The sequence below is a fragment of the Myxine glutinosa genome, chromosome 2 (assembly GCF_964187855.1).
Source record: "Myxine glutinosa chromosome 2, kmMyxGlut1.1, whole genome shotgun sequence".
In the NCBI taxonomy this organism is placed as follows: Eukaryota; Metazoa; Chordata; class Myxini; order Myxiniformes; family Myxinidae; genus Myxine; species Myxine glutinosa.
The window spans coordinates 237,796,069-237,810,007 of NC_136262.1; the positions used below are offsets into that span (position 1 = coordinate 237,796,069).

Genomic DNA, 13,939 nt, shown 5'->3' on the forward strand with positions numbered 1-13,939 from the left:
GCGATGTTTGAGGGGTTTCTTGCATGCACAGCTCGTTTCAAATCTCCCCACAATATCTCGATGGGAATTAGATCCGGGCTTTGACTTGGCCATTCCAGAACCCTCCATTTCTTTCTTTTCAGCCATTCCTCGGTGGATTTACTGGTATGTTTAGGGTCATTGTCATGTTGCAAGGTCCACCTTCGGTTGAGCTTCAACTTTCCGACAGATGGCCTCACATTATCCTCAAGCACCCTCTGGTACAATGAAGAATTCATAGTGGATTCTGTGATGGTGAGCTACCCAGGCCCTGATGCAGCATAGCTGCCCCAAACCATAATATTTCCACCACCATGCTTTACAGTTGGTATCAGGTTCTTGTGGTCAAATGCTGTCTTTGGTTTTCGTCAAACATGTATTCTGGTACTGTGGCCAAATAGCTGAGCACATTGTTCCAGAAGTGCTGGTCTTTGCTGAGGTGTTCATTGGCAAACTTTAGTCTTGCCGTGATGTTCTTTCTGGACAGCAAAGGTTTCCTCCTGGCACACCTCCCATGTAGATCAAATTTGTGCAGCCTCTTTCTAATGGTAGACTCGTGCACTTTGACATCAACAGCAGCAAGAGCTACCTGTAGGTCCCGTGATGACATTCTGGGGTTCTTAGAGAATTATTTCAGCATCTTGCGGTCTGCTCTCGGGCTGAACTTGCTGGGGCGGCCTGGCCTGAACAAGTTGGCAGTTGTTTGGAATCTTCTCCACTTGTAGATGATCTTCCGGACAGTCGAATGATTCATTTCAAATTGTTTGGAGATCTCTTTAAATCCCTTCCCTGACTCGTAGGCATCTATAACCTTCTTTCTGAAGGCCTCAGAGAGCTATTTTGATCTAGGCAAAGTGACGCCGCACACTTCAACAACAAAGAGCAAACCAAACGAAATGTCTGAGGTTTAAATAAGACAGGTTCCTCCAAGATCCTCTTATACGATGTTCTAATCATTTGCACCTGAGCTGGTGCACCTGATTCTAATTTTAGGTATTTGAAGTAGTGATAAATGTAGCGGTGTACTTACTTTTTCCACATGCAAAATTTGCATTTATGTTTATTTAAATTATACAATGGACTACAAAATGTAAATGTTTCATGATATTTGTTATATTATATCACCTTTATCTATCAATATTGTTGAAATGAAGATCAAATAGCTGTATGTTGAAATATGTTGAAAAAGTCAAAACTTTACATGGGGTGTACTTACTTTTTCACGTGACTGTATATATATATTGTTGCGGATCTCCCGAAGCCCGTCGACGTACAGACGGGGGGTTAAGCCCCTTTTCCCCCTCGGGTGTTCGTGTCCACAAGGCCGAGTCGCCACTCCCGCAGCGAGCCTGGAAAAGGGTATCGGGTCGACACCGCACGTACCTTTGGTACCCATGCTGCCACGGAAACGGGGACCGGACCTCACACAAGCCACGCTAATCGAGTACGCCGAGCGGTTTGCATATCACGTGACTCGTGCCATTACCTTTTATTGAACCCGATTTTATTGAACCCATAAAAGAGGGCGCATCATCGGCAGTAAACTTATGATTCAATGCTTTGTTTTGTCTTTTTTCCGCAGCGTTTAAAATCTGTATTTTATTTCAATTATTGAATTATATATTTGGACACTGTAGAACACAAATCGTCTGGTTTGCACTTCCAATTTTTTTTTTCTAATTTGCATCGTGTTATGAGGGTGGAGTAACAGTGAGATTCAGACAAAATGGCGGCGCCAAGCGATACAACGACAGAGCCAGCTTCGTCCACAACATCTGGTTTTTCAGTCCATCATTTTCTCAAAGATCGTTCCAAAATCGTTAGTTTCTCCGAGAAGAGTTTGCATAAGGTTCAGCTCTGGACCGTTTTGTTTGACCCATCAGCTTCGTGTGGTTGCCATTGTGCCTGTTATTCAAAGTTTACTAACAGATAATATATCATGCTCGGAAATGTAAAGACCATTTATTGTCTGTCGCATTTCAATGACAAGTCGATGACAAACTGTATGGCTGCAGGCTTTACGGACAGAAGAAGGTTCCAGTACTCTGGTTGAGGATACGTTTAAAAAAAACAAATCGAAGGGAAAGGAGGGGGAGGACATGGGAGGAAAGAAAAGGGAGGATGACAGAATTAGGAGTTTCTGGAGAGAAAAAGAGGAAGTTGGTTCAGAGATCATTGTGATAGTTGGAGGAGATATTGAGGAAAGATGTACAAAACGTACAAAAATGGGAAAGGGAACGGAGGAGAGGCCCTACTTTGCATATGTAATATGTAGATGGCGCTTTGTTCCCGTTTCCCATGCAGTTAATATTTACTTTGAAAAAAACTTTACTGATATTGCAATACATATGTGCAAAGAGAATGTAAAAATACAATTTTGGAACTTATTAAGTAGACATTGTTGCATGTCAAGCATGAACCGCAGATAATGTCAGCTGTACTCGATTCTATCTCCGGTGAAGTTCTCTGTTGTACAGATTTGACATTTGGGAAATTAATTAGTGTGTCATGGTCTCCAGAGCAACTCATCCAATCTAATTTCGTCTGACCTGTTATTAAGATCCAATGAAGGAGATAAATCGGTCTGCTGAAGGAGGAAGCCAAAAGTCTAAATCCCACTGGATATCCAACAACTCTAATGTATTGGCTTACGTTTCGTGTTTCCATCTCAACTCGCAACTCATAATGATGGGACCCTAGGTTTACATCCCACGTACTGTGTTGCAATGACACTGTCTTCGAAAATATTTTCAGGCAACAGCAAAGTGGAGCAGGCCCATGATGGCATGAAACATAGTTGTTGTTAACTGTTTGTCCATAGTCCATAACTAGAACGCCACTTAGTGGAGCGCATACTCCCGCCGTGGGTCAAGATGGAATAGTACGATTTCACAAAAGTTTGAGGGAGTAGTTCAGTGACAACACAAGACAAGACAACACGAGACAGACACTGCACAGATATATATATATATATTTAGAATATATAGAAGATAATGTAAAAAAAAACAAGGCAATTTCACTTACATTTTCGGATTCAGCGTTCAATTCTATATAAGTGAGTGTATTTTGAGGCGTGTGTGACTTCAAATAAAATTGTAAGCCAGAAAAAACGTTCGTTTTTTTTCCTTAGGGATACAACATGTAAAACTGGCCCAAACGTGAAAACAAAACTCGCTCATTTTAAGTCGTACAAGCTAATGCGACCACTCATTCTTCTGGGAAGAATCCCGTGCACATGCTTGTCACACTTATAACTCACCTAAGTCTTTATAAGTTCATCAAATACTGACACCGCGATTGACATTCGCTAAGGTAAATGTTGATATCTCTTTTGAGGTAAAAAAAAACAACAAAAAAAAACAATTTTAAAGCATTATACGTATCAAATGATACATTTTATGAAACGGGGAAACCGAATACACACTTTGGGGGTTTTAAAATTACAGAATATGTCTTTATTAGAAAGAAAAAAAAGAACCTTGAAGACGACGCTGCTAAAAAAATACACCGCTCTAACGCATAACCACGAGTTTAAACTACATTTACAACAAATATGAAAACTATTTTCATATCACAATGTTAAATATAGAATATATAGAAGATAATGTTAAAAAAAAATGTGCCCGATCCTCCAATGGTAGACAATCCTTCAAAAAATTCCTGGATCCGGAATAATATCCTGAGCTTCACCAAAAACTAATCAACTCTTCCTTATCCCAAGTGCAATCATCCCACCAACTTTCATCCAAATCCGTTCAGAACTTTTCCAGATATCGTGTTCACAAACACACGAACACACACACGCACACACACACACATGGACACGATCGAATGCATCACTCCCTGGCGGGAGTAACAATTCAAAATGTGGCTAAACATGGAAACAGATATTTCGTTTGATGATCGAAACTGTTTTCGAAACAGTTCGTTTGATGATCCTTGTGGAGCAACAGGTTGAGATGGAGATTTTCCAGGGATCGATTTTCAGATCAATTGAAAATTCCAGCTAAGCATAGATCTAATTTGATTATTCTCTTGAGTGATTACAACTCAATTATAATTCAAGCGAGTGTATTAAAATTCATTTTATTAATTACCTCCGCCACTGAAGGTGGATAGAGGTCATGTTTTAACCCCTGTCTGTTTGTTTGTCTGTCTGTCCATCTGTGAGCAGGATATCTCAAAATGTTATCGATGGATTCCGCCGAGATTTGGCGGACAGCTTGGGTGTGTGACGAGGACAAATTGAATCGATTTTGATGAAGATCCAGATCTTTATCCGCATCTGATAATTTTTTTCATGTGATTCTTCACCATTGAGAGACAGCTTCCAAAATCTATATATCGCTCGATATCTCCAAATATTATGGACTGATTCGGACGAAACTTGGTGGACAGGTTGGGTGTGTGACAAAAACGAATGCATTTGATTTTGCTGAAGATCCGGATCTGGATACGAGATTTTTGTTTTTTTAAGTGATTCGTCATAACGAAGAGATAGGCCCAAAAACATACATAGCGCACGCGGTATTTCCAAAAGTTAAGGACAGGTTATCACAAAACTTGGTGGTGAGTTGAGTAGGTGACAAGAACAAGCTAATTCCATTTCGTTTCAGGTCTGGATCCAGATCCGGCCTATCAGTGGGATACAAAACATAAACTGTTCAATCTAGTGGAGGTATGCTCTCAACCGAGTTTCGTTCTAGTTTTTTTTTTTTTTTTTTTTTTTTTTTTGTATACAAGATCGAGGCTCGTGAAAGAGCGAACATTTATCACACAGAAAGACAAACCGACAAACCGACACATAACCGACAAACCGACACATAAAACAAATAACATCGGGAGCGGTAGACAAGATGGGGAGAGAGGGGGAAGGACACAAACACAACATTTGAGAGCAGGAACCGAGAGACATGGAGACATCGAGAGATCTGTGGGAGGGAGAGGGCTTTGGGGGGGAGGCATGGGAAAGGGGGTGGGAGAGGCATAAAACATATGGACACTGCCAGGACTACCAGGAAAGAAGTTGGAATTACAAACAAGGTGGATCTGGGGTGAATTAGTGGGGGTAGAAAAGATCAAGGTTTTGGATGGGGGAAGATAAGAGATGGTGGTGAACAGCTGTTTTAAAGACCTGGAGGGAGGAGTGGGATTGAAGGGAGTGAGGGAGTTTGTTCCAGAGGCGGGAGAAAAGAGGAATGAAAGAGTGAAGGTGAGCAGAGAGCCGAGATTTTGGCAGTTTAACCATCAGAGGCTTGCTGGCAGATCTTGTGCGACCTGTAGGAATATCTTGCAATAGTTTGGTCTTGCATTCCAAAATACAATAACAAAAACTAATTTCACTATAAACACGTTTTGTGCAGACGTGTACGAACACGTTTCTGAGATGTAAGTGTGGGGATCAACTTAATTTTACTATTCCTGTTTGTTGAACTATACTTTTACACCATGTCAACATTATCTTCATACTATTTGGATGTAATCATCCCCTCCTGTGATCACCTTTCTACAATGTTTTCCTGTTCTAAACTCTTCAGCATGAATTTTGACTGTTACTATAAGAAGAGGATTCCTCAGCCAATTATATTAACCACATCAGTGTAGTTTTCCTGCGGTGTCATCCCTTTTGTGTCCAATGTCTAAGTACAACACAGTTTGCAACTTTATCCATTTTCGAGATGTCAGCCTACTATATATTTTTTAACATGCCTGCTATGAAAAAAGTGAGGCGTTTGAAAAAAAATGATGGTTTAGTACAAAGTTAGTTGTTATCATGCAATAAAATGTTTTCTTTTGTAGATCTAGGTTTAGCCAAAAACCTAGCTTAAATCACCATTTTAAAATGGTGATTTGTTAATCCCTATATTGCTAACAGTACTTAACACCACATCGGTCTGTGTCGAAATGAAGGGTTTATTAAATAAGATGTTACCAAAATATTTCAGAAGATTTTGTTTTTCAAATGACTTCACTTTCTCTCTGGTGTCCTTTATATGAATGACACAGATCTTCCACGATGACGACGAGAGTATATTTCTCCACAGAATGGCAAACACGATGAAGCCTGGATGATCCTGAAACGAGTCCATGACACAAATATGAAGGCTCGCGGCCATCCAGAGAAGGTCTTCACTGTGCGTTTCACATATTTAGCACTACGTAAAACTCGTGTGGCTTGTGGCATGAATAAATTGTGTGTGTGTATATATATATATATATATATATATATATATATATATATATATATATATCCATACACATAGATACAGTATATATACACTACCAGTCAAAAGTTTAGGTACACCCAAATAATGTGTTTAATGTGCAAAATGAACATAATATGTGAACAAAAGTCTTACCAAAGATATATCTGCTTATCTACTGATAAAATATTGTGCTTCAATGCATCTTTCTTGTGCGAAACGTAGGTTTAAAGCAATTTTTGGAAATAAATTGAAAAATGGAATACTAAATCCAAACTGAAACGTGAAGTTAATGTTATTAACGTTTCATCTCAGAAGCAAAAACTGTTTACAAATACGTTCTCTGCTCTGTATGGAATGAATATTTGTACTTAGTTTCTTCATCACGTGCAATGTCTATTATTGCCAGGTGTTGCAAAAAATGTTTACAGAAAGGCCAGCCATACAATCTAATGAGTGTTTTTGTGTTTCAGATTACATGAACATGGGTGCCAAAGCTCAGCTAACGCCAGAAAAAAGACAGGCAATTGTAACTTTGACAGAAGAAGGCCTTGAAACAGTTGCAATGCTGGAGCTGTTTAGCTGGGCTCTAATTCCCGGTGCTGTAAGATGTCTGTTGCGCAGACTAGTGACTCAGATTACTTGTCCTGCGATTCTGTAGTTATTCCTTGGTTGACCAGAACATTTTCTATCCACATTTTTACCTGTTTTGTTGTGTCGTTTAATAGCACAAACAACTGCATTTACTGACACTTTAATTTTTTTTGCAATTTGTCTCAAGGATTGGCCTTCTTTTCTCAAAGTTACAATTGCCTGTCTTTTTTCTGGCGTTAGCTGAGCATTGGCACTCATGTTCATGTAATCTGAAACACAAAAAACACTCATTAGATTGTTAGACATTAGACGTTTTGCACAAGAAGATGCATTGAAGCACAATATATTATCAGTAGATAAGCAGATATGTATTTGGTAAGAGTTTTGTTCACATATTATTTTCATTTTGCACATTAAACAGTAAAATATCAAAAAATGTTGGGTGTACCTAAACTTTTGACTGGTAGTGTATATATTCATGCTGCAGTAGCAAGGCCAAATACTATTGGCATTCAAAAAAATTGACTAACAAGAAAATGACAAAAGTCTAAGATGTGTCAATGTTTTTATATGTACTTGTCAATATATAAATATATGTAATTGGTTGGAAAAATAAATTCTTGTTAATGAGGTACACTTGCGTACAGAAAGAAAGAAAAACATCGGTATGTCATTGACTATTGCAAGTAGCTTATTCCTTGAACTCTTTGAATGCTCCTTGTAATAATGATGAACACAAACCTTTCATTTGAAGTGGAACTGTTTTGTTTTTGTAAACAAAGTCATGACTCATGGAGGAGCTAGAACATAGAATGGAGGATGTGGCAGTTGGTTCCACAGGCGGAAAAAAGAGGAACAAATGAGTGGAGGCGAGGCATGATCATAGACTTACGTAGTTTCACCAGAAGGGGGTTGATGGACCACGTGCTCCCTGCAGAAACCTGGGGAGAAATGTGGGGGTGGGGGCGGGGTGGGACGACAAAGGAAGGAAAGAGCAGAGGGTGCAAGACCAGAAAGGAGGCGGGAGAACACAGAGAGACCACTGACCTGTCTGTGATAGCGAAGTGATATGCTATTTGTATATAACAAGAATGACCGCACTGTGGCCACAACCTGCGACAAAATACAGTAACGGGCCGATTGGGAAATGCGCATTTACAGCACTCTTAAAAGATTAACTCGACACGTCTTATCCAAGTCAGCCTTCACCACGTCATATCAGAATGATCCGTTTCATCATAAGGTCACGGATTGTTTAACCCCAATATGGGGCTGTTCAAAAATTATGTGCCGCTATTTTTAGGGAGGCCCGCATGCACCGTGCATGCTGACGCGCTTGATTAAACCTTGCTAATTATTGTTATTCGACATATGTTTAGATTTTTTGGGATCCCTCATCGTGAGTAACACTCAACCCAAACGAAGCCAATGGAAATTTGACGCACCAAACCCAGGCAATGTATAATCAGCAGAGGCCTACAGGCCTGATGTCTTAGGCCCACCAGAAAATCTAAATGGCGTGCTATAATATTTAGTCTTGGTGCCATGGTGGGTGGAGTCAAGTGACGAATGTGAGTGGGGTCCGGCAATTGTCCGACCAATGGGTACACATTTCAAAAATTGACCACCAACAAGAACCACAACAACGACAGCAACAACAACAACCATGCACAACTACCGGGGACACCTCTTCACAGTGGTTGTACCCCTCCAACATAAGTCAGGGGCAAAATCTTCCCCAATCTTCCCTGCTGCCCGGATTCATCAAAGCAGCGTGGTCATGGTCAGAGTGCCGATCGGTCTCCATGGACTTCTTCTCTCTTCTCTCTCTCTTTATCTCTCTAACTCTGTCATGGCCCTGACTTCGTGAAGGCGGGGGTACATAATCCTGGATGTGGTGGATCTCTGGGTCGCTCCTAGGAGATCGATCGGCTGTCTCCCTGCAGCGGGCTTGTTCAAGAGAACTGTCCGGGCTATACAACAACAACAACAACAACAACAACAACAACAACAACAACAACAACAACTATGCAGAGCTCTTGTCGACCTGCAACACATCGCAGATAAAAACAATGGTGTACCTCAAAGGAACTATCCAATCCATTTATATATTTAGTAGCAATAATGAAATCAAATCCACAATTAAAAACAATAAAATCAAATCCCACAGAAATTATCAATTCGACTTCTACGCAATAAACGGGGAAATTGAGAAACCCCCCTCGCAAGCCTAATTGGATTCCAAACCATGGGTGTTTCTGTGTTCTATCCTCCAAATGCTTAGTGTCGAGCAAGAAAGGAGCATGTAACATTTTAATTTCTTTGTTATGACTCAACCAATGTCAGAATCATAAATGCCAACCTCTAAAGAGTCAGAGCAGATGGTCTATCAATTATGCGACCAAGTCTGGTAGGAGTCTTCTCATCAAAGAAGTTTAAAATCAGGATTAAAATGTACAGCAAAAAATGCAATTCTCGTGTAAAACCTCGTTTCCCTGTCTTACTGAGTCAGAGATACCGTTTTTCATACGATGTTGCATTTCTTTTACTTTTCTTTTTCCTCATTCGCCCTCTCCTTCATAATGAAGCTTATTTTAATCCCATCTATTTTATACCAAGGCAATCCAATCCACCTCTCGGGAAAATGAGTGATGACCAAAGGCTTTTTCTTATTACAACTCTAATAAGTTCTCTTTTGTACTGTACATAATGTATTAGCTAAAGCAAAGGAACAGCACACCAACCTTCAAAATAACCTTCCCAATATGCATAACCCAGTAAAACGTTTCATCCCTCAGATATATATTTGTATACAGAGTCAAGGCTCGTGTAAGAGCTAACACATTACACACGAGAAGAGGCACAGACCCATAAAACATACAATAACTAAAGGGAGCGGAAGACAAGAGGGGGAGAGAGAAGAAAACATACAAGCACAACAACAGTATAGAACAGGGACGTTGGTAGATCTGTGGAAGGGAGAGGGCTTGGGGAGGGGTACATGGGATAAACAAGATGGACACTACAGGGAATTTCAGGAAAGAAGTTGGAAATTGAAGGAGGTGGATTTGGGGTGTTTTAACGGGGTTGGAAAAGATCAAGGTTTGAATGGGGGAAGATAAGAGATGGTGGTGAACAGCTGTTTTAAAGACCTGGAGGGAGGAGTGGGATTGAAGAGAGTGAGGGAGTTTGTTCAAGAGGCGGGAGAAAAGAGGAATGAAAGAGTGAAGGTGAGCAGTGTCTTGATTTTGGCAGTTTCACCAAAGAGGGTTGCTGGCAGATCTTGTGCGTCCTGCAGGAATATTTGGGGGGCAGAGCACAGAGAGAGCTGGGGGAGCAAGGCCGGAGAGGAGTCGGTAGAAGACAGAAAGACCACCAACCTGCCTGCGGTGAGAGAGTAAAAGGCCCTCAGAATCAGCTTCATCATGGGAGATACCAATGATTCTGAAAGCCTTGGTTTCAACAGTGTGAAGCTGAGCTAGGTGTGAGGCAGGAGCGCAAGCCCAGAGGGGAGAACAGTATTACATTGAGCTGCGGATGAAAGCTGAAATGAAATGAAATCAATTTTTTTTTTTTATTCTCCCTGGCCTTTTCTTGTCGCTTTATTTTGAAGTATCTCTTTTGCAGCTTTTCATTGGAACAGACTTTCATTCTGGAGGATGCGATATAAGTTTGGGTCCTTTATTCAAAGGCTCTTTAAGTTCTCAAGTTGATTTTTTTTATTGACCTAAAATAACGTGGTCTTATTATTTAAAGGGCAAATAATCTTGTATTCAAAACATTCAACCTGAAAGAACTCTTAAAATTGTAAAAAAAAAAAAAAAAAAAAAGTCTGTCTTCATACATATTGCATGCCATGAAAACAGAAACTGCAGCCATTTATTTTTAAAATCAGCTCCTGAATGCTCTCACTTCAGTTTGACCTGTTGCATTTCTTACAGGTAACCAGTATTACGACACCCAAGCAATTGGATGAGTTCATCGAGATTCAATCAGACACGGGCACGTGGTACAAGCGATGGTTTGTGCGCTTCGCTACAGAGGTTGGACGGGTAATGAATGACCTTTTACTAGTTGTTGTATATATGTGATGTTTCTGAATCATACACAATATAATTTGAGGGTTTGGGGTGAGAGGAGGATGCCGAGATTCGGGGGAGGATGGAAATTCTCGATGTAAATGTGTATAGTGCCACCAGGTGGGATCCGGAATTACTACATCATAGAAGTGTGGGAATTACCCCGTCCATTAGCATGGGTACTTTGCCAATAATAATAATAATAATAATAATACGAACAAGTACAGATACATTTAAAGTACACCGTCCCCATGCCAAATAATTAAATATCCTACAGCGCGGCATTGCCGGGGCGCCTACAGCGCCCGGCAATACCGCAGTGCAGCTCTTAGAGACTGCATTGGGAGGGAGAGGTGTACAATTAATTGATTGATTCATTGTATAATTAAAATCAATAAAAGATTATCACAAAATATTTTCTTAATCAATTGGCTAATAGCATAACTAAACCACTCGTGCTTCATCCGAAGATGTATCTTTTAGAAATTTAATTAAATAAGTCATGAATAAAAAATTAAATAATTAATCGATTAATCAATAAATAAAAAATCGATTAGTTGATTAATCAATAAATCAAAAATATCCTTGATAGCCACATCACTTGGTCACTCATGTCCAAATATTAGCTTCCGAGCTCAAAAGGTGCCTGAGATATTGGCCAAATGAGAAAGAAAATAAATAAATGATTAATAATGAAAATAAATAAATAATAATCATTAAAAAATTAATTTCTTCATCAATTCGGTCATAGAACACATAAACCATCACCATTTCATCAAAATCTGTAAGTAGAAAAAAAAAAATGTTTTTGTCATTAATGGAATAATTAAATAATTAAACGATTAATTGATGAATTGATTAATTAATAAATCAAAAATAGCCTTTGCAGCCAAATCACCTGGTCATTGGCATGTCCAAATATCAGCTTCCTAACTCAAAAGGTGCCTGAGTTAATGGTCAGAAGAGAAATGAAATTTAATTAATTAAATAAGTAGTTAAATCGCTAATAATTAAATAACTCCTTAATTAATTGATAATTCATAAAACAAAAATACCGTTTTTGACAAAGGTCTTGTTCACTACTGTGCCGAAATTTCAGCTTCCGAGCTCAAAGGATGGCTGAGATATCGTCCGGACAAACAAACAAGAAAGCAAGAAAGAAAGCAAGAAAACAAACAAATAAATCAAAAATATCCTTGATAGCCACATCACTTGGTCACTCATGTCCAAATATTAGCTTCCCAGCTCAAAAGGTGCCTGAGATATTGGCCAAATGAGAAAGAAAATAAATAAATGATTAATAATGAAAATAAATAAATAATAATCATAAAAAAATTAAATTATTAATCAATTTGGTCAGAGAACACATAAACTACCACTATTTCATCAGAATCTGTAACTTTAAAAAAAAAAAATTTTTTGTCATTAATCGAATAATTAAATAATTAATCGATTAATTGATTAATTAATAAATCAAAAATATCCTTTGCAGCCAAATCACCTGGTCATTGGCATGTCCAAATATCAGCTTCCTAACTCAAAAGGTGCCTGAGTTAATAATGGTCAGAAGAGAAATGAAATTTAATTAATTAAATAAGTACTTAATTAAACGCTAATAATTAAATAACTCCTCAATTAATTGATTAATCAAAAAACAAAAAATACCGTTTTTGACAAAGGACTTGCTCACTATTGTGCCGAAATTTCAGCTTCCTAGCTCAAAGGATGGCTGAGATATCGTCCGGACAACCAAGGAAACAAGAAAACAAACAAGTACACATACATTCAAAGTACACCGCCCCATGCCAAATAATTAAATATGCTGCAGCGCGGCATTGCCGGGGCGCCTCGGGCGCCCGGCAATACCGCAGTGCAGCTCATAGAGGCTGCATTGGGAGGGAGAGGTGTACACTAATTGATTGATTAATTGTATAATTAAAATCAATGAAAGATTATCACAAAATATTTTCTGAATCAATTGGCTAATAGCATAACTAAACCACTAGTGCTTCATCCGAAGATGTATCTTTTAGAAATTTAATTAAATAAGTCAATAAAAAAAATAATTAATTAATTGATTAATCAATAATTAATCAATTAATCAATAATTAATTAATCGATTAAATGATTGATCAATAAATCAAAAATATCCTTGATAGCCACATCACTTGGTCACTGTTGTGTCCAAATATTAGCTTCCCAGCTCAAAAGGTGCCTGAGATATTGGCCAAATGAGAAAGAAAATAAATAAATGATTAATAATGAAAATAAATAAATAATAATCATTAAAAAATTAAATTATTAATCAATTTGGTCAGAGAACACGTAAACTACCACTATTTCATCAGAATCTGTAACTTTAAAAAAAAAAATTTTTTTGTCATTAATCGAATAATTAAATAATTAATCGATTAATTGATTAATTAATAAATCAAAAATATCCTTTGCAGCCAAATCACCTGGTCATTGGCATGTCCAAATATCAGCTTCCTAACTCAAAAGGTGCCTGAGTTAATAATGGTCAGAAGAGAAATGAAATTTAATTAATTAAATAAGTACTTAATTAAACGCTAATAATTAAATAACTCCTCAATTAATTGATTATTCAAAAAACAAAAAATACCGTATTTGACAAAGGACTTGCTCACTACTGTGCCGAAATTTCAGCTTCCTAGCTCAAAGGATGGCTGAGATATCGCCCGGACAACCAAGAAAACAAGAAAGAAAGCAAGAAAGCAAGAAACCAGAGTGAAAACTGAGTACTCTCTTTCAGCGTGCGTCACTGCCGAGCCCCCTTTGGTGCCCGGCAATGACGATTTGCAATGCCTGGAGATGGCATAGGAAAGGAGCGGTGTACAACAAACAAGAAACCAGAGTGAAAACTGAGTACTCTCTTTCAGCGTGCGTCACTGCCAAGCCCCCTTCGGTGCCCGGCAATGACGATTTGCAATGCCTGGAGGTGGCATAGGAAAGGAGCGGTGTACAATAATAAAAATAATAGTGATTATAATTATCATGATAGCTTAAGTCTAAAGTCCGAGACAG

General features: G+C 38.6%; 1 protein-coding gene across 2 annotated transcripts in view; it reads left to right on the plus strand.

Annotated features, from left to right (window-relative positions):
* The window catches only part of LOC137420731 (synaptic vesicle glycoprotein 2C-like), a 111,345-nt gene that overhangs the window by 66,127 nt on the left and 31,279 nt on the right, over positions 1 to 13,939 (plus strand). For both annotated transcript variants that reach the window (XM_068106059.2, XM_068106060.2), the window contains exons 6-7: positions 6,063 to 6,152; positions 10,757 to 10,867. In XM_068106059.2, coding sequence (XP_067962160.1) covers positions 6,063 to 6,152; positions 10,757 to 10,867 — 201 coding nt within the window. The remainder of the gene's footprint in view (positions 1 to 6,062; positions 6,153 to 10,756; positions 10,868 to 13,939) is intronic.